The 25,414-nt window shown below is 43.5% G+C and overlaps 1 protein-coding gene and 1 long non-coding RNA gene across 17 annotated transcripts in view; both read right to left on the bottom strand.

Moving 5' to 3' along the window:
* LOC147026688 (voltage-dependent N-type calcium channel subunit alpha-1B-like) overlaps positions 1-25,414 on the bottom strand; it is a 592,527-nt gene that overhangs the window by 257,521 nt on the left and 309,592 nt on the right. For all 16 annotated transcript variants that reach the window (XR_015058466.1, XR_015058468.1, XR_015058470.1 and 13 more), the window contains exons 14-18: positions 25,298-25,410; positions 24,816-24,947; positions 20,394-20,466; positions 18,899-19,016; positions 18,420-18,487 (exon numbers count right to left, since the gene is read on the bottom strand). Coding sequence is in view for 10 of the 16 variants with exons in the window: in XM_085882404.1 (XP_085738530.1) it covers positions 18,420-18,487; positions 18,899-19,016; positions 20,394-20,466; positions 24,816-24,947; positions 25,298-25,410 (504 nt within the window). In the remaining 6 variants the exon portion in view is untranslated. The remainder of the gene's footprint in view (positions 1-18,419; positions 18,488-18,898; positions 19,017-20,393; positions 20,467-24,815; positions 24,948-25,297; positions 25,411-25,414) is intronic.
* Positions 5,614-10,176, bottom strand: LOC147026692 (uncharacterized). Its single transcript, XR_015058475.1, has 2 exons — positions 9,692-10,176; positions 5,614-6,194 (listed from the first exon to the last, which is right to left on the bottom strand). It is a non-coding gene; the product is annotated as an uncharacterized LOC147026692 (long non-coding RNA).

The raw sequence follows: 25,414 nt of genomic DNA, 5'->3' as shown, positions 1-25,414 counted from the left end.
TCATGTACGAAAACGTATCTATAGAATCCTGTGAAGTTCAGATAACTTGATATTTGACTTTCTTTGAATGCATTATGAACCACTCCAGGTGACTAAGGTAAAAAATGAGCTTAGATATATTTGACCATTAATTGGCAGAAAACTTCTGATAACATACAGCAAAAAAAACCTAAAAATGCCACTTTTTTGGGAGAAATTTCGAATTTTGGAACATATCATAGCAAATAACTATCCAAAACCATATATTGGCAGATGTAGAATGTTCTTACAATCATTCTAAGCCAAACCACATGTCCATAGGACATTCTGGAGGTGAGTTGTGGGTATTTTTCCAATTTCCTCCATTTTGGTGAAATAACGGCGGGCATTTTTAAAGATGGCCATCAAAAGGTTATAAAGCGACCTTCCTTGCAAGTCCACCAACTGATTTCGGACACTTGAGGTATCAAGCCAACCAAAAATCATGGTGGGGTCTGTTCCCCATTTTGGTAATGAAATTCGGTCTGGCTCATGGACTAAAGAGGTCTGTGGACCCTTGAACGTGGCGAGGAGGAATAAAATGCACTGTTGGAGGGTAAGGCTAGCTCCACTCCAGAGGAAAGAAATGCCCTATAGGAGGGTCCAGGGCTCAGAAGCCCTACCACTGATAGTCAAGAGTAATAAAAGCCATTCTAGCAGCTGGAGTTTGGGACGCATGAAGGCAGTCCTGCAGTTCTCGCCATTCTTGTGTGCAGTCATGGGGTTTATAGTGTCACAAAACAATGAGAAGAGCTGGGGAAAGGGATGCATGCAATGCCCCCCTCAGCCAAACTAAAGTTCTCTCCCTAGCACTGTCAGATGATCATAGAATGTGTTGCATTTGGAAAAGCCAGAAGGACTCCTCCGAACTCTGCCTTGGGTAGCCCGAGTGCCTCTTCTGTCCAGTCTTCTTCCCCACTGTCTCTCTATCATGGAATGCTTGTGGGCCCTAAGTTAGATAGTTAAGACCATCCCATTTATTCGCTTGGTTTGTTCATGATGCAAACTGGTAGGGGCAAAGGGGACATTTTATTGGTTCACGAGTGCCAGCCAGAGTGACCACTATATTCGTTATGTGTGTGTCTGTATGTACTGTATGTCTGTCTGTCTGTCTGTCCAGAGCACAACTTCGTGGGATGTGATCCGATTTGGATGAAACTTGAATATGATGTTGATATCAATGCCTAATTTTGTCTTCCTGGTGATGGGCGTCCCACACCCATTGTGGGCGGAGCCACGCCCATTTGTAATTTTTGTTTTTTTCATATTTTTTCTCGATTGTTTTTATCGAAATTCATGCTCGAGAAATTGTGTGCATTGGCCATATGTACAACATATAAAAAATTAAGTTTGATTCGGTCAATTTTGAGGGAGAAGATAGGTTTTGAAGAAATGGGCGGTGACAGATAGTAGGGTAGCAGCTAAGATTGCCCATTCTGGGCGAAGAAACGCCCACTTGTAATTTTTGTTTTTTGGTTCACGAGCGCCAGCCAGTGACCACTATATTCATTATGTCTGTGTGTCTGTCTGTGTGTCTGTCTGTGTGTCTGTCTGTCCAGAGCATAACTCCGTGCACTTTGATCCGATCTTGATGAAACTTGGTTCTGTGTTCGATATCAATGTCTCGTTGTGTTTTCCTGGATGAGGGCGGGCTACATCCATTGTGTGTGGAGCCACGCCCCAAAAATTGCCATTTTTAGGGGGTAGTCGGATTAAAAATCTTTCTTCTCCGAGGGAATTTACTGAATGCAATGGGTTCTTCAGTATTTGAATAGCAAAATGAATTATCTAAAACTCGTCGTTGTCCGATTTTTCATTTTCGTCCCAAGGTCAAGGTCACAAGGTCAAAAACTTAGAAAATTGCGAATTTTGACATAAAAATCATACGACCGCCCAAACTTTGAGAGCGAGGATGACAATATTTTTTATGCATAATCTTGAGGTCATTCCCCACCTAAAGTCTTAAAACCATTTTGCTCTATCTCGAACACCTTGCCCGAGGCGCCCCCTTCAAGTTTGTTTTTACGCTAATTTCATCAAAGTATGGACAATCCCAGGAGTGCGAAATGCCAAATACCCTATATGACGTTATATTGTTCCTGGAATGTTCCAGAGGAAGTTTTGCACCAAAGGTCATAATCCTTGACCTTTGATCTTTAAAATTCACAAAGGTCAAATTTTCAAAGTTGTAGGAATCGAACCGGGTTTTCGACCTTCTTCGACGAACTAACTCCAATAAGCTATAGCACGTATCCTGTTTCCTTATTTTAATGTCCACAACATTGTTTTGTGACCTTTAAAGGTTATGCAAAGGTCAAATTTTGAAAGTTGTTGAACGAAACCGGGTTTTCGACATTTTGCAGCTAATAACCTGTCACTCATACCACATCATGTTGATCATTTTTATAATTTGGTCAAACATTATCACATTGTCTCATCCTTGACTTCTGAGACAATCTACATCGTCAAATACCGCTCGTAAACCATCGTCGCCTCCCGGCTTTTTATGACTATCATTGCGCTTTATTGTTGAATATACAACACCCTGAACTTCCGGTTCCGGTTCTTGAGGAATGGTGGCGGTTCTGCTTCAGGGTCTCTGCCAACTTTCTCTAAGATAAGTTTTCCGGTCGTTTTTGTCGCGTTTTTAACTGTCATTTTGTTACCTCTGTGTTTACTATGTGTTTCTAGTTCGGTCTTGTGTTAAAACTTGTGCTAATTGTGGAGTTTTCGTCGTATTTTCATATCGGGTTTCCTTGAGACCTACCTTTCTTCCCGTTTGTGTGTGCGATCGTGTTTATTGTATTTTCTCCTTGTTACCATCAGTTTTTATTTCTCCACTTTTCCCTCCGCCCTCATTCTATCCCTCTCAGCTATACCCTCCATTTCATGTCTTAAAATATCAAAAGATACAACAAAAAAATACCTTTCACCTCACGTTGTACCCCACGTGACCACTTGACTTCCTGTACCGACACTTCTTCCTCCTTCTTTTGCGGATCTCCATCTCCTACTTTTCCCAACCCACATTCATCATAGACCTTCACGATTTTTTCCTCAATCTTTCCTTTACCTAATCTCACCTAATCTTAAAAATAAAAAAAACTTTATTCTGTGAACCTTTCACATTACTCCCCCCTATAACCACGTTTTACCGCCTCTTCTTATTCCTGTAATTTTTGTTGAACGACTAGCTTCCTTCTGCATTTGTCGATCCAAGTTTACCAACACCTACATGATTTTCTTTCACCTTTCCTTTTCCTAATCTTACGTAATCTTTATCAAAAAAAACAAAAAACAACAACAAACAACAAACAACAACAACAACAACAACAACAACAACAACAACAACAACAACAACAACAACAACAACAACAACAACAACAACAAAAACAACAACAACAACAACAACAACAACAACAACAACAACAACAACAACAACAACAACAACAAAAAAGATCTCTTGAAATGCTCCAACTTCCTCTTTCACATGAGTGGTTCTCTCGGAATTGCATCATAATTCAGCACTCTTTCTTCTCCAAAAGACTGTTTCAAATTCAACCTTTCCTTCATCCCGTGTCTAAAACGTCCCACTGTTACAACGTTTCTTTTCCCCATTCTCTTAATTCCCCTTTATTGCATCCCTCACATAATGTCTTTCATCGCATCTCCGACTTAAAACATTTTAAATCCCAGTTTGCAATGCATGTTCATGTTCCATCAATCGTCCCTCGTTTCCAACTTCAGTGCCAATTCACCCCCACCTCCTTAAATCTACCTTCTCCTAACCCCTCACCTGTTATATCCTCTGATTACACCTCCAATCTTGCCCCTGATCCTACCTCTGCTCTTGCCACCTCTTCCCTGTCTTCTGCTTCAGTATCAGCTCCTCCTCTATTGTCCCAAACTGTGCGGTGTTCTAACATCTGTGGGCTCCATTCTAACCTAACAGATATCTCACTCTAAATCATGATGCTCATCACCACAAACATGCCACTTCTTTTCTCTCATCACACCACCCCTTCTTCCCAACCCCTCAAATCTTGTACTTCCTCCTGCCCACTCCCTTCTTCTTCACCATACCTCTACCAAGTCTCATTCTTCCCCTCTCCCCACGTCTCCCATCACCCTCCTGCACCTTGGCCATGCTGTACTGATCTCCCTCCCTCTCAAAGCTTTGGTCTCAACCCTCACTCACAAGGCAACCTTCACACGCTTCCCACTCCAAGCTTCCTTCTAACCTTTCTCAAAAACTACCCCCTCACCCTTCTCCCTCAACTCTCCCCTCTCACCCTTCTCCCTTGAATCTTCCCCTCACTCACCCTTCCCAAAGTTGCTGCCCCTCACATCCAAAAAGGTGCCTCCTTCTCCCTCTCTCTCTATCTTCCACATCATCACTTCACCTCCCCCAATCTTCAACTGCCCTCTGCCCCCTCTCTTATTACTCCCCACTGTACCTCAACCCATCACCGCTGAGCCATTTCTGCTTCTCATCTGGCCCTCTTCCCAAGCTCTTCTGCAAACCCCCACACTCTTTCAATAACTCTCCTTACCTCCCCCCTCTTTCAATAATGCCCCTTACCTCCCCCCCTCCTCCCTCCAACAACACCCCTCCCCTCCCCTGCACCCAAAACCTCTTCCCTCCCTCTTCCTTAAAAGTAAGAACCTCAAACCTGACAGATCTTTCCATACACGTTGCCACTGACAAACCAGATATAATCTGCTTCACAGAAACTTTCCTCCTCAAGGATGTCTCTGACCCATGAGTATCTCTCCTTGGTTACTCCCTCCTCTGGTATGACAAACCAGAGCCTCATCCTGGTGGCGGAGTTTCTCTCTTCATCAAAGACTCTATTCCTCACTCTCCATGCACTGCCCTCTCTGCCTCACACCCCCAGGAATACCTCTGGCTACGGCTTCTCCTCCACTCCCACCTCATGTTTATATGTGTGTTGTACCGTCCACCAAACAGCATTGACTCCATTTACATATCGCTCTCCGAAAACATGGACCAACTTATATCCTCTCATACGAACTCCTTGTTCTTCATATGTGTTGACTTCAATTGTCATCATGCCAGTTGGCTGGGTGTGGTTACCTCTCTCACCTGTCATGGCACTTCAACAAAAGACTTCTGTGACTCATTGGGACTGGCTCAATGTGTCAACTTCCTTTCCTGGATCTCAACCAATGGTACTCCATCTCTTCTGGATCTGATTTTGACTGATTTACATGAAATATCAACTGTTCTTCCTCCACTCCAATCGGTTCTTCTGACCACATGCTTGTCAAAGTAGACATTCTCTGGCTGTTATTCTGGCATTTCACGAAGGCCGACTGGCAGGTACTTCAAGCAGCCATCAAACTTCTGGACTGGTCTCCCATCTACACTTCCTCCGGCATCAAATCATCCTGTGAATTCTTTCATGGAAAAACTTTTCTTCTTCTTCTTCTTCTTCTTCTTCTTCTTCTTCTTCTTCTTCTTCTTCTTCTTCTTCTTCTTCTTCTTCTTCTTCTTCTTCTTCTTCTTCTTCTTCTTCTTCTTCTTCTTCTTCTTCTTCTTCTTCTCTCTCTCTCTCTCTCTCTCTCTCTCTCTCTCTCTCTCTCTCTCTCTCTCTCTCTCTCTCTCTCTCTCTCTCTCTCTCTCTCTCTCTCTCTCTCTCTCTCTCTCTCTCTCTCTCTCTCACAGTTTTATCCCATCTCGTCTTCAGTTGTCCTACCCTTCCTCCCACCCATGGTACACTGAAGATTGTGGCGAGGCAGTTGTCCTGAAACAATTTGCCTTTGCCTCATGGAAAGCTAATCCAACTGAAGGCAATCTCAGTTCCTTCCACAAAGCTTGTAATAAGTGTGTGTCTACCCTCAGGAGAGCCAGAAAACAATATCTTTCAAAACACAAGTCTAAACTCTCAAACCTGTCTCCCTCCTCCAAATCTTGGTGGCATCTAGTTAAGTCTGTTTCTGGTGGAAGTTCCCCCTCCATCCCTTCCCTTACCTCAAATGGCCACACAACTGACACTGCACGTGAAAAGGCTGAATGCCTAAACTCTGCGTTTACTTCTACATCTTGCGTCCCAAATGCCTCGCTTTCTGTACCCACCTTACCTAGTTGCACCCAGCTGTTGCTGGAATCTGTGACCTTTTCTCCTGACAAGGTGGAGAGTTTAATGTCACACCTCAGCTCATTCTGACTTTTTGTCAGGTCAGGTTCGATCTGTGACCTGCTACAGGTACCATGTAAACCTGTACTAACCTGTTCCATGGTCGGGTTGTCGGAGACTAAACCGTCTCCCCCACCAGGTTTTCTGGTGAGGAGGGTGTTTGGATATGGACACCCAGCAGGATTAAAAACAAAACCTGTCAAAGGGCGGAGGAGCTCCTTGTGAGCCAACGGCCATCCATATCTAGTGCCCAACTGTGTCTGCGGACGTCCTCCTGCAGTTGGGTTACTTCTTATTTGGAGGTTGGTGGCAGGATTTGCACTCCAGCCACCGTAAAACGCTTCATTCCGCAAAACGCAAAAACGCAAAAAAATCTGAAAACCCACTCCGTGGGAGTACCTCCTGTGCAGCTTCCCTTCGCAGGGCAGCTCACCGGATGATGGGATTGGGGCAAAGCCTTCGGGACCCCCAATCTTTGATGAAAGGAGGGAAACCACGGGGAAACATCCCTGGGTCAGATTGCGGGAGAGTGTGTCGGAGTGGTGCTGAGGTGTCGTCCACCAGATGGCGGTCTCCTTGGGTTAACCTGAGGCGGTCCCTTCGGGTGGGTGCCTGGAATGTCCTATCCCTAAGAGAGGATGATCACCTGTCTCTGTTATCATCTGAGCTCAAGCGTTTGGACATCGGGATTGCAGCTCTCTCTGAGGTTCGGAGACCGGATTGCGGCGAGATAATGGTGGGTGGTTACACCTACTATTGGTCTGGTCGCTCTGATGGTTACCATACCCAAGGAGTTGCTGTAGCTGTGTCCAATAAGCTGACCCCAATGATAATTGAGGTAACACCGGTCAACGAGCGTATTATGAGATTAAGGATTCGTCACTCCTTAGGTGTCATTTCCCTGGTCTCTATTTATGCTCCGACTGAGGCGAGTGATCTTACCGTGAAGGATGCATTCTACGCCACACTCGAGTCTGTGGTTGATCAGTGCCCCAGACGAGATACACTTCTAGTCTTGGGGATTTCAATGCATCGACTGGAACTGATAGGGATGGTTATGAGGTGTGTGTTGGTCCCCATGGGTCAGGAACTATGAACCAGAATAGCACTAAGTTCCTTGACTTTGCAAGAAGTCATGGACTTAGGGTGGCTGGTTCATGGTTTCAGCGCCCGCAAGCTCATCGCTGGACTTGGTATTCCAACGCTGGCGGTGTGGCAAAGGAGATTGACCATGTCCTCATTGACGGTCGTTGGAGGATGATCCAGAACTGCAGGGTCTACCGGAGTGCTCAGTTCCTCAATACTGACCACAGGCTTGTTGTAGCAACTCTAAAGCTGCACCTTAAATCCTGGAGAATGGTACCATCCCAGCCTAGGCTGGATGTTGCCAAGCTCAGGGATGAGAGAGTAGCTGAGGAGTTTGCGAACAGGCTGAGTGGACATTTGGGGGTCTGGGTGCTTTGGGGGGTCCTGAAGAGTTGTGGAGCGCCTTCAAGACCACTGTCCTTGATGTTTCCGGTGGATGCCTTGGAGCTCACCGCAGGCAAAGAAGAATTTTGTCTCTCAAGGGACACTGGATACCATTGACCAGAGTCGCAGGGCCAGGCTGAATGGCAGAGCTGAGCTGTTCAGGGAGCTGAGGCGTAAAACTGTACGTGCACTGAGGGTGGACAAGGAGGCCTATGTGCGAGGAATCTGTGAGGAGGTAGAGCATCACCTGTGGACAGGTGATTCTCGTCCCGCTTACAGGGGAATTCGCATTATGTTCATCCAAGCCCATCCCTCGGAGCACTGCAGTTCGAGCAGAGAGTGGTAGGCTCTTGACAGAGGAGTCTGAAGTGAAGGCTCGCTGGGCCGGTTACTTTGAGCGGTTGTACCAGGCTGATCCCCCAGCTGTCGAGTTGGACGTCAACGGTGTTACAATCCCTGTTGCTGACCCTCGAATCAACTGTGGTCCACCATCGCTTGTGGAAACACGGGCTGCGGTGAACCAGTTGAAACGGGGCAAAGCTCCAGGGATCTGTGGCATCCATGCTGAACTTCTCAAGGCTGGTGGAAATGCTGCACTCGTGTCGTTGCATGCAGTTTTGTGCTCTGCCTGGAACACAGGCATCATCCCAACTGACTGGAAGAGGGGCCTTGTTGTCCCTCTCTGGAAAGGGAAGGGTGATCGCCAAGACTGCAACAACTACCGAGGGGTGACGCTGCTCTCAGTGCGGGGCAAGGTCTTTGCTCGGATAATTCTTGATAGGGTTCGCCACCATCTGCTTGAGCACCAGCGTCCAGAGCAGTCAGGCTTTACACCAAAGAGGTCAACGATTGACCGTATCCTTGCTCTTTGTGTCCTCACTGAACGCAGACGAGAGTTTCGGCAGGGCCTGCTTGCAGCCTATGTTGATCTCTGTAAAGCGTTCGATTCAGTGAATCGGGATGTCCTCTGGAGGATTCTTGGTCTTCGTGGGGTGCCACCGAAACTGATCGATCTGATGTCTGAACTCTACTCTGGTACTGAGAGTGCTGTGAAGTGTGGTGGTACCATCTCTGACTTATTTCCAGTTGTTACTGGAGTTCGTCAGGGATGTGTACTTGCCCACACACTTTTCAGCACTTGTATGGACTGGATTTTTGGGAGGATGTCGGAGAGATCAAGTTGCGGTGCATCGTTTGGCAATGTCAAGATCTCGGACCTTGATTTTGCAGATGATGCAGTCATCTTTGCGGAGACTTTAGACATCCTCTTGGGGGCCCTCGAGGTGCTGAATGAGGAGTCGGAGCCATTGGGATTACGGATTTCTTGGGTCAAAACAAAGATCCAGGCTTTCGGTGACATCTTGGATGCTGCTGTCCTGTCTGTGTCTGTTTGTGGTGAGGATGTTGAGGTCGTGGATAGATTCACTTACCTTGGCAGTGATATTCATGTCTCCGCAGGTTGTGAGTCAGAGGTCAATAGACGTCTGGGTCGGGCCTGGGGAGTCATGGATTCACTGGATCATGGGGTGTGGCGCTGCCGGTACCTGTGCGGGAGGACTAGTCCGAGTCTTCAGGTCCTTGGTACTTCCAGTCTTGCTCTATGGGTGCGAGACTTGGACTTTGACCAAGGATCTGAGACGGAGACTTAATTCCTTTGGTACCAGGTCTCTTCGGAGAATCCTTGGCTATCGCTGGTCGGATTTTGTGTCCAACGAGCGGTTGCTGAGAGAGACTCGGATGAGATTTGTTACCTGCATAGTCCGTGAGCGTCAGCTGCGGCTGTATGGACATGTGGCTCGTTTTCCTGACGCTGATCCTGCTCACCAGATTCTCTCAGCGAGGGAGTCTCATGAGTGGAGGAGGCCAGTGGGCCGACCACGTGCCTCATGGTTGCAGCAGGTTGACCATCATCTCAAGGAGATGGGGATGGGCCTGGCATCTGCCTGGGGGATGGCCAGACGGAGGCCCCTGGAGTACCGGCGGAAAGTGGACGCAGCGACGCGCTGTTCTGGCACATGCTCCCATACCTGACCTGACCTGACCTCAGCTCAGATTCTGCAACCGGTCCAGACGGCATCAGTCCACATTTCCAAAAAAACTGGTCTGCTGCTCTTGCTCACCCTCTCTCTGTTCCATTCACCCTCTCATTTGCTCTTAGTCATCTGCGAACTACTTGGAAATCAGCAAACATTACCGCTCTGCATAAAAAGGTGCAAAAACAGATCCCCGCAACTACGGACCAATCAGCCTTCTCCAATCATCAGCAAAGTTATGGAATCCATCATCGCTTCAGACATTAAATTCTACCTCTTCTCCAATGGCTTGATTACCAATCATAAATTTGGAATCAGACCAGGTCACTCTACCCTGGATATGCTGCTTCTGCTCTCCCAACAATGGATGGAGATCCTCAATGACAGACATTAAATCAGAGCTATCTTTCTAAACTTATGTCATGCCTTTGATACGGTCTGGCACCCTGCCCTGCTCACCAAACTCTCTTCCGATGGTATCAAAGGACATCTCCACTCATTTTTTTTTTTTTTTTTTTTTTTTTTTGTATACCTTGGTCGAGGCTCGTATGAGAGCTAACACACAACTCACAGCAAGGAGGCATGAGACAAGAGGGGTGGGAGTGGAAGGGACAAAACATTGGGGAACAGACACAGGTGAACTGTGGAAGGGAGAGGGATGGGGATGGGACGGGGAACATGGCGAGGAGAAGATGGACATTACAGGGACTTTCAGGAAGGAAAGCAGGAGAATTGAAGGAAGTGGGCTTGGGTGGATTATCGGGGGTAGAAAAGATCGAGGATTTGGATGGGGGAAGATAAGAGGTGGTGGTGAACAGCTGTTTTGAAAGCCTGGAGGGAAGAATGGGAAAGAATAGAGTGAGGGGGTTGATTCCAAAGGCGGGAAAAAGAGGAATGAAAGAGTGAAGATGAGCAGTGATTCGTGATTTTGGTAGTTTTATCAGAAGGGTCTTGTTGGCGGACCTTGAGCGCCCTGTGGAAATGTGGTTGGGACAAATCACAGAGAGAGCAGGGGGGGCAAGGCTGGAGAGGAGTCGGTAGAAGACAGAAAGACCACCGACCAACCTGCGGTGATTGAGTGAGAGGCCCAAAGACTCAGCTTCATTGCGGGAGATGCCAATGATCTTAAAAGCCCTGGTTTCGACAGCGTGAAGTCGAGAAAAGTGGGAGGCAGGAGCACCAGCCCAGAGGGGAGAGCAGTACTCCATCAGGCTACGGACAAAAGCTTTGTAAGTAGTCAGGAGCTCAAGAGGGCCGAGGAAGGACTTTGCACGACGGAGGATTCCCAGTCGGCGACTGGCTTTTGAGGCAAGGTTGGAAATGTGACTTTCCCAGGAAAGGTCATGGCAGATAGTGAGACCCAGAAGCTTGAAAGAAAAGACTTCTTCCAGAGGATTGTTGAGAAAGTGGATGGGGGTTTTGTAAACGGTCCTTTCGAAGAGACATAGTGAGAGTGTGAGATTTGTGTGGATTGAAAGACATGTTCCACGTGTTGGACCAGTTTGTGATTTTATCCAGATCTGCAGTGAGCGAAGAAGCTGCTGCTTGCCGGTCTGAGGGATGACAGATGGTACGGCAGAGGGTGGAGTCATCGGCAAAGAGAAATAGAGGATTTTCCAGAGAGTCCGAGAGATCATTGATGAAAACCAGAAAAAGAACAGGGCCCAGAACGCTACCTTGAGGAACTCCAGCCTGCACAGGAAGAGGGGATGAAAGAACTCCATTTAGGGCCACACGTTGACTGCGACAGGAGAGGAAGTCTGCGAGCCATGAGTGGAGATGGCCTTGAATACCATGGGAAGAGAGTTTGGTGAGTAGGGCAGGGTGCCAGACTGTGTCAAAAGCACGTGATATGTCCAGGGATACGGCTCGGATTTCCTGTCTGGCATTGAGGACCTCCATCCATTGATGGGAGAGCAGAAGCAGCATATCCAGGGTAGAGTGACCTGGTCTGAAACCAAATTGATGATTGGAAATCAAGCCATTGGAGAAGAGGAAGGATTTCATGTCTGAAGCAATGATGGATTCCATAACCTTGCTGATGATTGGGAGAAGGCTGATTGGTCTGTAGTTACAGGGATCTGTTTTTGCACCTTTTTATGCAGGGCAGTGATGTTAGCAGATTTCCAAGCAGATGGCAGATGACCTTGGGAAAATGAGAGGGTGAATAGAACAGAGAGAGGGTGAGCAAGAGCAGAAGAGCAGGCTTTGAGGACACGTGGGCTGATGCCGTCTGGACCGGTTGCAGAATCTGACTCGAGGTTTGAAAGCAAGCTCTCCACCTTGTCAGGAGAAAAGGATACAGAGTCCAGGGACAGTTGGGTGCGACTGGGTAAAGTGGGTAGAGATAGTGATGGGTTTGGGACACAAGATTTAGCTGCAAACACCGAGTTTAGACATTCAGCTTTATCACGTGTGGAATCAGCAGTGCGGCCATTTGAGGTAAGGGAGGGGATGGAGGGGGAACATACACCAGAAACACGCAGACTTTCTCTCCTGTCACAGCCAACGTTTGGCCATAAATGGAGTCCTCTCATTACCTCTTCCTGTCCAGGTTGGAGTTCCTCAAGGTAGTGTTCTGGGCCCTGTCCTTTTTCTGGTTTTCATCAATGATCTCTGACTCACTGTAAAATTCTCTTTATCTCTGCTGATGACTCCACCCTCTGCCGTACCATGTCATCCCTCAGATCGGCAAGCAGCAGCCTTTTCACTCTCTGCAGATCTGGATAAAATTACAAGCTGGTCCAACACATGAAACATGTCTTTCAGCCCTGACAAATCTCACACACTCACGATGTCTCTCCGAAAGGACCGTCTGGAACCCCACCCCAATCTACTTTCTCAACAATCCTCTTGAAGAAGCCCTTTCATTCAAGCTTCTGGGTCTCACTATCTGCCATGATCTTTCCTGGGAAAGCCACATTTACAATATAGCCTCCAAAGCCAGTCACCAACTGGGCATCCTCCATCGTGCAATCCTTCCTTGGCACACCTGAGCTCCTGACCATGCACAAAGTTTTCGTCCAAAACCTGATGGAGTACTGCTCTGCCCTCTGGGCTGGTTCCCTGCCTCTCACCTTTCTTGGCTTTACGCTGTGGAAACCAAGGCATTTAGGTTCAATGGTGGCTCCTGCGATGAGGCTGAGTCTTTGGGTCTTTCACTCTCTCACTGCAGGCAGGTCGGTGGTCTTTCTGCCATCTGCCATCTCCTCTCCAGCCTCACCCCCCCCTGCTCTGTCTGAGATATGTCTCCCCCCCCCATATTTCCGCAGGGCGATAAAGGTCCACCAGCAACCCCCTTCTGGTAAAACTACCAAAATCAAGAATTACTGCTCAACTTCACTCTTTCATTCCTCTTTTTTCTCACTTCTGGAATAAACTCCCACACTCTCTTCAATCCCACTCTTCCTTCCAGGTCTTCAAAACAGCTGTTCACCACCATCTCTTATCTTTCCCCATCCAAAACCATGATCTTTTCTACCCCTGCTAATCCACCCGAAACCCACCTCCTACAAATTCCTTGCTTTCCTTCCTGATAGTCCCTGTCGTGTAAGGACTTGAAAGTTCCTGTAGTGTCTATTTGTTTACCCTGTGTACCCCCACCCCATCCCTCTCCCTTCCACAGATCACATGTCTCTGTTCCCCACTGTTTTTTCCTTCTCTCTCCCACCCCTCTTGTGTTCTGCTCCCCTTGTTGTGTGTTTGTGTGTTACTGTTAACTCTCATACGAGCCTCGACAGTGAAAAAAAATAAAAATAGCGGAACAAAATGATGCGGGTCTAAAAAGACCCACGAATGCATAAAAGGATATGCAACGACAATAGGGTGGGCAAACAGAATCGCAATTCATAGCAATTGTAAATGTGAAGCATTGTGTGATTTGATGTGTGTTGGTTCGATGTGGATTTTTGATAATTCTAATGACTATTTGCCAAACTGAAAAAAAATAAACAAGATGTTAAATAAATAAAATTGGGGAAAGATGTGCCCCTACCCTCATCCCACTCCTTCCCTCCCCTTCCCCACCCCTCCCCGTGTGTGTGTGGGGTGGAGGATTGGAGGTGGGTTGAGGGTGGGAACACACTTGAGGGGTGGGGGAATAAATGGGGTGTGTGGGTGTGGTGTGTTGGTGGAGAAAACAAAAGGATGGAGTGAATTTTTTTTATTTAGTTTTTTTATTTTTTCAATTATTTAATTTTTGAAATAGTTTTTTTTTTTTTTGCAATTATTTGATTTTTTTTCAATTTATTAATTTTTTCCTTTTTTTGTCTTTTGTCTTTTTTTATTCCTGTGAATAAAATGATCCAAACCTCTCAATCTGTGTGCTTTATTTACAGTTGTCTTGGTTATTCCTTTGATGATACTTTTTTGATACTGTCCACATTCATTATGTTTCCCATTTAAATACCAAGGTTGTGATTTTCTCCACTCTTTAGTTTGGTTTTTGCTTGGCTCTATACTTTTCCAGAGATTTGAGGTCATTTATATCGAAGTAATTTTGCTTCAACTGATCTTTTAATGGATGAGATATCTAAAATACATTGTATTAAATATCAAGTTTTATAGCACAAGAGATTATTATTCATAGGTATGGATATAAAGGGACGGAATCTCTGTACAAATAGGGGTATAAATAGGTCAGAGCAAAAGGGTGGAGGGTGGGTAGTCAGGGGTGGGGGATGGGGGTAAAATATAGTGGGGGAGGGGGTTAAAAAATAAAGAAAAAGAAGTTTTTGATGCATAGTCGAGACTCATGGAAGAGAAGGTCCCTGAAATAATTTAATGCAGAGAAGCTGGTGCAGGATGAGTGGAAGAGGTGGGGGGGGGGGGGGGAAACGGAGAAGTTGGTGCTAGAGGAGATCTGTTTGTGAGAAAAATTTTTTACTCCTTTTTATTGACAGGGTCAAATAGTTTTTCCCTGAGTTAACAGTCAATGGTGGAAATGGGATAGTCCCAGAACCAGCAAAATTCCCCTGCTCACATCTATTAGGTCATTTCATTATCCTTATTGGGGAATTATTTATATTTCATGAAACTCTTTTGAAGGACGAGTGCTTTTATTCCTCCGCTGATGAAGTCTCCGGAGGCCTTACGTTTTCGGGTTTTCTATCCATCCATATGTACATACGCATGTACGTACGTCCATCCATGCAAATTTTCTCTGTTTTCTCAGGAACCGCTTATCCAATTGACACAAAATTTTCAACATAGGTGTGACTACTCATGTAGAATGTTTCAATGATAATTATGATGTCATAGGCAACATGGTGTGGCAGCCATGTTGGATAAAATGAAAAACTGGACCTCTATCTCCAAAACCGCTCCATGGAAAAAATTCAAACATGACACATATCATATGAGCCCCTGAGAACCATACCGGGCCATCCCATCTTGGTGTACTTTTGAGAAAAATGGACTCAAAGTTCTCAGTCTCCTGTGTCACAATGAGCTAATGACAATAAAAAATACCTTAGGATAAAATACTCAGCATCTGTCAGATGTCTGGCCGCCATGTTTACATGGAATCATGGGGAAAATATGGGATGGCCCATTCAGGCTCTGGCAAGTCAGATGCATATTAACAGAGCCAGAGAGGTTTTTTGCTTATATCCTTATCATAATATATTCTGATGGGTTGGCCCATTTTGGCCCTGAAAGGTATCAGTTTTGTGCACCTGAAGACGTTCATAACTCAATTTCACAAAAAAGCTGGGATGGTGCGGTATGGTTCTTAGGGGCTCATATACTCCCCATGGGGAACAAGTGTGTTTTTGATGATGTCATAGGTGGCTTCATTATGACGTCATATTGCATACGTCTTTATGCTTTATCCGATCAGTATGAAACAGGGACAATTCCTTCAATCGCTTCTCCAGAATGGCTTTACAGATCGAGGGGAAACTTCACTCACATGTTCACCAAGCTTTGTGGATACCAAGGTGTTCACAAATAATTAATAGGTCACATGGTCTGGCAGCCTTATTGGATTGAACAAAACTCTAAAAATAATCCTATCTCTTGAAACACTTAATCAATCAAAGTGAAACTTTCCAGTTATGATCTAGTCGTCATGGCAAATATTATTATATTAACTAGATGACCCGTGAACCCGTTGGGTTCCCGTTGTGACAGCAGTTAATGAAAAAAATAATTTCAAGAAAAAAAAAAGATAGCTCCAGCGAACTATACTGCTGAGGTTGTTTGCATTGATCAAATAATCCCGAAGAGCACTTGACTGAATCGGGAATTATTTTTTTTTCATTGCCGGATTTGAATGAAACTTGATATTGTGCGTCAATGTGAAGAAAAAAAAAATGGAGAAAAGAAAGTCAAAGAAATTATTGTGCGTAATCTTCCAAACACAATTTTATTTATTAATGAACACGGATGTATTTGATCAAAATGGCGATGTTTATTTTATGCTTAAAAATAAATTGTTTGTTGTGTATACTAAATGTTTGAGATTTTAAAAATAAATCATTTCAAGAAAAAAAAAAGATAGCTCCAGCGAACTAAACCGCTGAGGTGGTTTGTATTGATCAAATTCTCCCGAAGAGTACTTGACTGAATTGGGAATTGATTGTTTAATAACTTTTTCGTTGCCCAATTTTAACTAAACTTGATACTGCACACCGCAGGAGAATGGTGAGTAAGGTGGGCCAAAATTTTTGCGCTATCGTGTACCATTTGGATGTATTTTGGGAGCATACATACATATATACAATCCGGTAGGCGACGAGGGATCCGCTAGAATCGAAGCGCTGGATACTATGCTTTTCATTCTGACCGATCCACCGACAAAGATTGCCAAGACGTATTGGTTCACATACAATTGTTCCTCTGCCTGGCAAGGTTTTCCTATTGCGTATTTTGCCAACTGGCACTACTCATAAAAAATGACGGTAAATAGACACCCGATTTTTGAAGGACTACCATTTGAAAAATAAAACCTAAATCAAAAATCGGCTCAAGTAAAATTTTCTAAATATCTCGAAGTGTTTAATTCCGAAGTCTCGTTTCTCCACATTCAAAACTGTCGGACAAGTATTGAAAATAGTGAACGTGGGTTTTCGGCCGCTGCATAGCAACGGGTGGTTGCTTAGCAACGAAATTCAAACAAGCACACTCCCAGCCCATATGGCACCTGTTCACCAAGTTTCTTCGAAATTGGTTTGCTGGATTGTGCTGTGGAGCCTCGCGTTGCAGAGACACACACACACACACACACACACACACACACACACACACACACACACACACACACACACACACACACACACACACACACACACACACACACACACACACACACAGATACACACACACACACACACACACACACACACAACCCGATAAACTTCTCTCAATGCTCTTGTTTGACCACCTCCTGAGCCATACATTATTATTCATAAGCCACGCCCACTTTTTATAAGCCACGCCAACTTTCTGCATCACTCCCACTTTTCATCAACCACGTCCACTTTCCCTAAGCTCCGCCCACTTTCCTAAGCCTCTCATGAAAAATGACGGAAAATAGACACCCGATTTTTGAAGGACTACCACTTGAAAAATAAAACCGAAATCAAAAATCGGCTCGAGTAAAAGTTACTAAATATCTTGAAGTGTTTAATTCCAAAGTCTTGTTTCTCCACATTCAAAACTGTCGGACAAGTATGGAAAATAGTGAACGCGGTTTTACGGCCGCTGCATATCAACGGGTGGTTGCTTAGCAACGAAACTCAAACGCGCACATTCCCACCCCATATGGCACCTGTTCGCCAAGTTTCATCAAAACCAGTTTGCTGGTTTGTGCTGTGGAGCCTTGCGTTGCGCGCGCGCGCGCGCGCACACACACACACACACACACACACACACACACACACACACACACACACACACACACACACACACACACACACACACACACACGGAAAACCCGACAATAAGGGATATCTAGCAAATCCAACAAGATGAGAGTTTTAGTAATATATAGATATGTTCAGCCATATTTTGAGAATGTATTTCCTCTGAAACTGCCGGACGGATTGTCACCACTTTCAGCATATGGGTGCACTGTAGTCAAATGTGCAGCATAGGCTATGGGAGATTGCGCCAGATGGACAGGTTAGGGAATTTTTGGCGATTTTCTAATTTTTACATTCGTTTGCATGGCGACATGTGACGTCACCACTGAGAGGCGTAATGATGTCATTACATCATCGGTCATTCGTTGACGTCATTACGTCTGTCGTCGACAAACCTTCACCGCTGAGAGGTGTAATGCCACTCCTAGAAAACAGCGTCTGTAATGTAAAACCCTCTTCTGCACATGCTGACTAACTCAGAAGTTGCATTTGACACAAAAAATGTAACAAGAAACATTGTATATAAAGAAATTCCATAAATCACATTGTGAACACTGGATATATTGACGTCCGAACGAACCCTCACTTCAGAAACCTCGCGCGGAGCGCGAGTTTGGCTAGTAAGTTTTACATTTCAACCTGATCAGACACATGGTCCGGCAGCCAGAATTATTTAATGTTTTGAATCTGGGTTCAGGGATTTAAATCAAACATGGTACAAGTATGTATAATAATGTAATAATGTGGGTGGAGACATATCTGGTGACGTCGCGATATCAAAGAGCACCCTTATAGTTTATCATGTGTTGACTGATAAACCTGAAGATCAGGTATTTTGGTTGACCCACCCATACAAACAAGGCTCTCGGTACCTTTGTTAGCTCCTGTGCATTGGCAAGATTATCCACTGCGATAGCCAGGAAAACGTTGAGGAGTGTGTCTGGTTGAGTGCAGCTTAAGGAAAAGAAGTGCAAGTAATAAATGCAAAAAAATGAAAAAAAAGTGCAAAAAGTGCAACCAGAAGATGTCTCACCTGTGAAAGTTTGATTGCTATTTTTGAAACCAGGAAGCATTCATTCATTTGCAAATGACACAGACTGGCATGAAATGCTTAACCTACTATCCTTTGCAGGAAAATGGTAACCAATTTATATTGCACTGCCATTACTGTGCAATGTCTTCTCCTTTGGGCAAGTGCCAGAAATAAAAGGTATCATACCAAGCACAAGCAACTTTACTTATTAACTGAGCAAAACCTCAGAAAGAAACTTAATAAGGAATATAATTTGTATGAAATCAATTTGCACAAAATGCCCTCACTTCTTTCCAGACAACTTGATGCAAAGGATACAGTTACCAAACAGTGTGAGGATGATGAAGTAGAAGGATGAGAGCATACCACTGCCAACACCACCCTGAGACTTGATTCCATCATACATGATTTCGTTCCAATCCTCCCCGGTCAAAACCTAAACATAATGTAACAGTGGCCTCAATATAGTAGTATTACAGATAGTAAGCCTGTTTATATGTTGTACAGCTTTTTGGAAATATTGCAAAACAGTGAGCTTAATAACAACAAAATGAGAATTATATGATAAGTAACTTGCATGTTGAAAAGATTAGAAAGCAATGAGGGCGATAGAAAGATTGAAGTGATCCAGATATCTTAAAACTATGATGTTAATTATGTTTGAACTCACGTGAGTAATTGGTTTATTTTCAGATTGGGTTACAATCATGAATATATGGATTGCTGGACAACCAGAGAAAGATCTTCTGATTTTGTGCAATCCTTCTGTTGTGCAATCCTGTTTTTGTGCAATCCTGTTTTTGTGCAATCCTGTTTTTGTGCAATCCTTCTGTTGTGCAATCCTGTTTTTTGCAACTAGCTCAATTGTGCAAGCTCAGAGAGCATTCAAACATCAATTCCGTGTGAATGAAACTTTGCAAATTCTATTTGTAATGCGTTCATCCATCATTCACATAAGTGTTTGTGTAGATAGGCCTGACGTTTGACTTCAGGTCGCAGAAACTTGGAATTTCTTCAGAGATAGCCTGCCTACTATTTGGGAAAGACACCATGAAATATGTAACATCGACCAACCAATGCCAGCTGATGGGAAACCCAGTTTAACATCCCTTCAAAGGACAGCATACTTTGTGATGCAATGCCCTGCCCTGCAATGCAGCAATCGGACAGTTTATAGTTGGGTTGGGAATCGAACCCGGGTGAGAAAGTTCCAAGGTAAGTGCACTACCTCTGCATCACCCTGTTGGATACCTGCCCAAGCAAATCCAGCAGGTGACAAAAAGTGAGAGCGACAGTCTGTTGGATTTTTTGTGAATTGATTGAGAACAATGACAATGATGCTGACAGGCTCTTGAAGAGTGATCCTACTCCCAGGAATCTTCACCAAAATCCTCTTTGTAGTCAAAATTTTGTTGTTCTCTTTACAAAAGGGCATATCATGGGGGCACATTTGTTTTTTTGTTTCTGAGGGTGACTATTGAGAGACATTAACTTCAAAAACAAAACCTTACAACCATTGACAATACATGCTGTAGTTTGAAAACTCGGAAGCTAAAGACAATTTGTGCAATGCTACATTGCTTCTGGCAACCAAATAAATAAATTACAAAACATTGACAAAGCTTCAACATTCCTGTGTTTCTCTGACTAATTGATGCAAAGTCTTGAGCTTCAGCTGGTGTTGATTGTTGTGTTAACACGTCACTGTTACGTGACGTAACAACATTACGTGACAACACGTCACTGCAAAGGATGTAAACACTTCTAAATCAGAAGGAAGAGTACAGCATGGATAGTTTTGAGTGTTACCAACCTGAAATACGGTGAGGATGGCACTTGGGAATGTGTCAAAGTTGGTAAATGGGGTTTCATCATCAAAATTGAATCTACAGAGATGGACAGAAAAATCCTTTAAGATTATAAAATTTCTTCAGCATGTACACGGTAATAGAAAAAAATATTATGAATGAATGACAACCATCTTTGTAAAGCATATGTGCATTGAGATAGAGAGGAATAAAAAGAGTGGGTGGATGGGGAGGAGAGTACTGCATGCATTAAAAACAATCATAATCAAGTAAGTCTTCCTATTTACTCTTCCTTTGGTTATTATTAAACCTACAGAGTAACAAGACCCTGTGTGGACCAAGCAGTAAGTATGGAAATATTATAATTTGTACAGTCCAGAAAGAATGTAATGTTCTGTAAGTCAAAATAAATTAAGTTATAATTCAGAACAGATAGCTTTATGTATTTACAAAAAAGAAAAAGAGCCAAAATTTAAAATGTTTTTAGCTCCAGAAGAGGAGGAAGCTTGTATACTTTTCTCAGGGGTATATGGAAGGGCTGGCAGGATAGCCCAAACTCCTCAAGGTATGCACACTCACCTCTGAGCTGTCTAGCCAGGGTTCACATCTCGACCAGCTATAAACTGTCATCCTAGTGCTTCACAGACAGAATGATTCATAAATGTGTGTGCCATAACTTAGATGGACATAAAACTGGGTGTGCTATCTGCCAACGTTAGCTGGTCGACATTAAACATCCCATGGTTCCCTTCACAAAACTTAGGTGAGTATATCGCCAGCACCCTGGCCAAATTCCAATTTCTTGCACACTTAGTCAAGTGTTCTGCGTCGGAGTGGCGACCCATTCAGGATAGCCAATAAAATGCTTCGGAAAAACCAACGTTCTGTATCGAGCATGGTTGATGATTTTTTTTAATGTTTTTGAAACAGGCTCTTTCAATTGACTAAAATCCCATCAATACGTTTGTAATAGATTTTTTTGGATGAGAATGATTGCTGTTTAAATTTTTAGAAGTATTGTTTGCAATTTGGGGCTGTTGTAGTGCCATTCGAGAGCCACGGTAGGAATGATGATAATTGTTTCAGTCACATCACATCTGCTACTGTCATGGCCCTCCAAAGTACGAGATTGATATAATGGTCTGGCGAGTGCAACTTATATCAGGCATGTCTCCATCGAATTTAGTGGAACCATTGGATGATCCAGCTCTCCGTGGAAGTGGCACATACCTTTACCGATGGTAAGAGAGTGAGCAGAAGTGTCAGTGTAGATAGTTGGATGGATAAAGTGAGAATTTTTTTTATAGCCGATGTTTAGTCATAGCTAAGTGAACACCAGATGTCGAAATTGTGACACGAGGTAATTATAGGAAATGTAGTTTCTGAAAAGTGGATGGAAAAATTGACAAATGGCCTGAAGAGTTAGCAGACTTAGAAACACTGGAAATGCTAATGGACCTTATGAATTCCAAACGAGGCAATTTTATCAACTATTTGCTTCAAAATCAGGATATATTGGTGGTGATGTGAAATAAAGAACTGAGTTGATCACTGGTGTGACAACACACAAAATCAAAACTGAGGCAACAAGGTCCATCCAACAAACGCCAAGGTGGCTGCTCTTGGGAAGATGCAGATGGCTTTGGAGGAAATAAGGAAAATGCAGGCCATTAGTCAAATTGAACCTCAACGTTTTTGACCTTCACTTGTAAGCCAAGTTGAAAATATAAATAAAGTACAGCACGATTGTGCTTAGACTCTTGTATATTGAATGATGCAACTGTGAAGGACTCCAACACATTGCACAGCATTGATGATATTCTTCTTAAGTACACAAGAAAAAGTGGGTATTGGACCTAAAAGTGGGTATCGGATCTAATTAAACCTATAAATTGGGTATTGGACCTAATTAAACCTATAAATTTGGTATTGGTAAGTGGAAATGGATTCTGCTGACTGAGAAAATTACCTTCTTCCTCAGGATGAAATTAGGGCAAATGAAAGTCATGCTATTCGTGTATTTTTGTTGAATATTGTTTCGTGCATTAGAATCATTACTTGGTCCAATTAACATTTTAATTGGCTGTAAAACTACATCAGGTGTTCTTATGCCTTCTGAAATGTGGGTTAAAACCAAATCAAGCAAAGTGGCAGTTATTTCATATTCAGGTTGCCTCTTGGGGTCTTATCGTAAGCTGTGAAAGCCTGGTGTTGGCTTCACGGTTAAGATGGCTGGCTTAAGATATTCGGGTCTTGAGTTTGAGCTCCTGTCGTACCAATGAAACAACATCAGGTGGGTTGACTCAGTCTGTCATCCTTCCGAGCTCAGCAAAATGAGTACCAGCTTACTGGTAGCAGGGGTAATGCATCAGCGGCACAGCTGCGCTTCCAGAAATGATGCAACCAGCAGCCACAGGCTGCATACGAAACAATAAAATAAGATGAGAGAGGGTGTGTCAACTGATCCAGCTAAAATTTCTGCAGAGGAGGATTGTGAAGCAGATTTGCGGTTTTCTCGGATTGTGTTCATATTGTTATCAAAATGACAAATCTAGTTATCAAGTTCCATCAAGTCACGACCCACCTGCGATGTCTGGCGACATTCATGATCAGATTTCTCCAAAACATCTCTATTTTCTGCACTGCTTCCCGAAGCTCTGGCAGAGAAAGCTTGTTTGCAGCATTTACCCCATCCATCCAGCACTAACAAAGTTTGATTCTTCCTCTTCTTCCCTCAACCATACACAGAATGGTTTGTTTTTCCAGACATTCGTGTTCTGCATGCATGATGTGCCCAAAGTATGACAGTTTCTGTTTTGAAATCAGTGCATCTAACGTACATGGTGGTATAATTTCTTCAAGCACTGATTTTTTGTTCTTCTTGCAGTCTGTGGAATTTTAAACATTTGTCTACAAAATCACATGACAAAATTGTAAATCGTCATCCTTTCTTTCTTCTCCACTGTCCATGACTCTCATCCATTCGTTGCAACTGGAAATATCAGAGTATTCACCAGCCTCCTCTTGGTTTGTATCGTAACATATTTGTCTTTTCAGATCCTAACACTGCTGTTCTCCCCAATGCTAAAAGTCAATGAATTTCTCCTCCATATTGTCCTCTCACTTAAATTTTAGAAACCAGGAAGATTAAACTTTCCACTATTTCCACATGATCGTCTCCCAATCTGAACACGTCGATCTATTCAGTTGACAAGATTTTTGTCTTTTTTGTGGTTTCAATAAAGACCAGCTTTTTCACTTTACTTCTTCACTGTCTGCAGCAGTTTCGTCAAGTCCTCTTTCCTTTCTGTCAACAGAATGATATCATCAGCATATCTTCGATTGTTGATACCTCTTCCTCCAATCCTGACTCCAACCACTACAGTGGTGAGAAGTTTGTGAACCCTTTAGACTTCTCTGTATTTCTGCATAAATTTCACCTAAGATATGATCAGATCGCCATCTAATTCCTAACAATAGATGAAGAGAACCTGATTAAACAAATAGCACATGAAAAAAAAATCTACTTTTTAATTTATTTGTTGAGCAAAATGATTCAACATTCAATTTCTTTGTCGGAAAAAGTATGTGAACCTCCACCTTCAGGAACAAGCTATTGAGGAATTGAGATGCAAGGATTCATTTATTGCAATGTATGTTCTGAAAAGCTGTTTGACTCAAGTTTTTATTTGTCAACTTCATACAGTGGACATTTTTTGCTTTGTTCCCAGCAAAAGTAAATTTACATTAAATTTACTTCTCATATATAATATACCTACTTGAAGATATGTATATGAGACGAGTCAGTAACCTCAGGTTATGTTTAAATGAAAATGGTTTACACATGGAGCCAGAGAATTTAAAGTGGAACGGGAAAGGAGATTTTAATAATTTACATGTGCTGTATATTTATTACGAGCAAATACAACCCATCGCTTCGCTGATTGGAATATTGAGACTGGGTGGGGAAGGGGGATGATGAGGGGCGAAGGTGGGGAGAATGGCAAAATGCAAGTGAAAGACAAATAATAAACAGCCTTATTTTAGATGACGAGAATGGCCTTGGTTGCAGTATCAAGTTGAATTGCCTTGGTTGCAGCATTACTTTAATGTCAAAGTGAATATAATCCCAATCATGGTTTTCTGTAAAAATAGCAAATACTGAGAAGCGAATATTCACAAATAGACTTTGTACTTGCATATTTATATTATTGGTCTTGCTTATATCTCAGGCAAAAATGGTATCGGTAGAACTAGGTATATGAGGGTTGTACTCTCATATACCATAGTTGGTAGCAGGTTCAACTACAGTCGTTTTCAGAGTAGTCTACAGTAGTCTATGGTAGTCAGGTGCATTGGAAAAAGGCTTACTTTGCAATCACATGACTGATGTTTCAGCAACGACTATACACCAATGCTGTACTCACGTGCCACCAAATAGCTGCATGCCGAGCAGGGCAAAGACGACAATAAAGAGGAACAACAGAAAGAGCAGGCTGACAATAGACTTCATTGAGTTGAGGAGGGACACGACAAGGTTCTTCAGGGATGTCCAATACCTGTGGCAGACAGAAAAACATTGCATTTTGTGAAGACAGCCAAGTTGAGGTAAGTAATGAGAAAGACAATGAGGGTGCAGGGTGCTGAAAGAAGCACAAAACGTTCCATTGTAGCATTGGATTTGCATAAGAACAACTCTTTGAATCGCCATCTGAAGGACTGGCTTTGTAAGTAGCAACAAAGAGATGAATATTGAAAGATAAGTGCACTTTGCGCATCCAATGCTAAAAATGGCATGTCTTTAAATACTATATCATTGAGGCAAAAAGGAAGAATTAGATCATTGTAATGGTTCACAAGAAGGATAACATTGCCATGAACCTTCATATTGCTTTTGTGAAATGCTCACTTTGTGACTTTGAAAACTCGCAGCAGCCGCAGTGTCCTGAGGACACTGATACCGATGGAAGTGTCTTGGTCGACTGATGTTATTACAATGTCAAATACGCTGCCAGTGATGACCTTA

The sequence above is a fragment of the Eptatretus burgeri genome, chromosome 5 (assembly GCF_056783735.1).
Source record: "Eptatretus burgeri isolate ZD-2024b chromosome 5, Ebu_testis_v1, whole genome shotgun sequence".
Classification (NCBI taxonomy): domain Eukaryota; kingdom Metazoa; phylum Chordata; class Myxini; order Myxiniformes; family Myxinidae; genus Eptatretus; species Eptatretus burgeri.
This window is presented reverse-complemented; position numbering and strand designations above follow the sequence as displayed.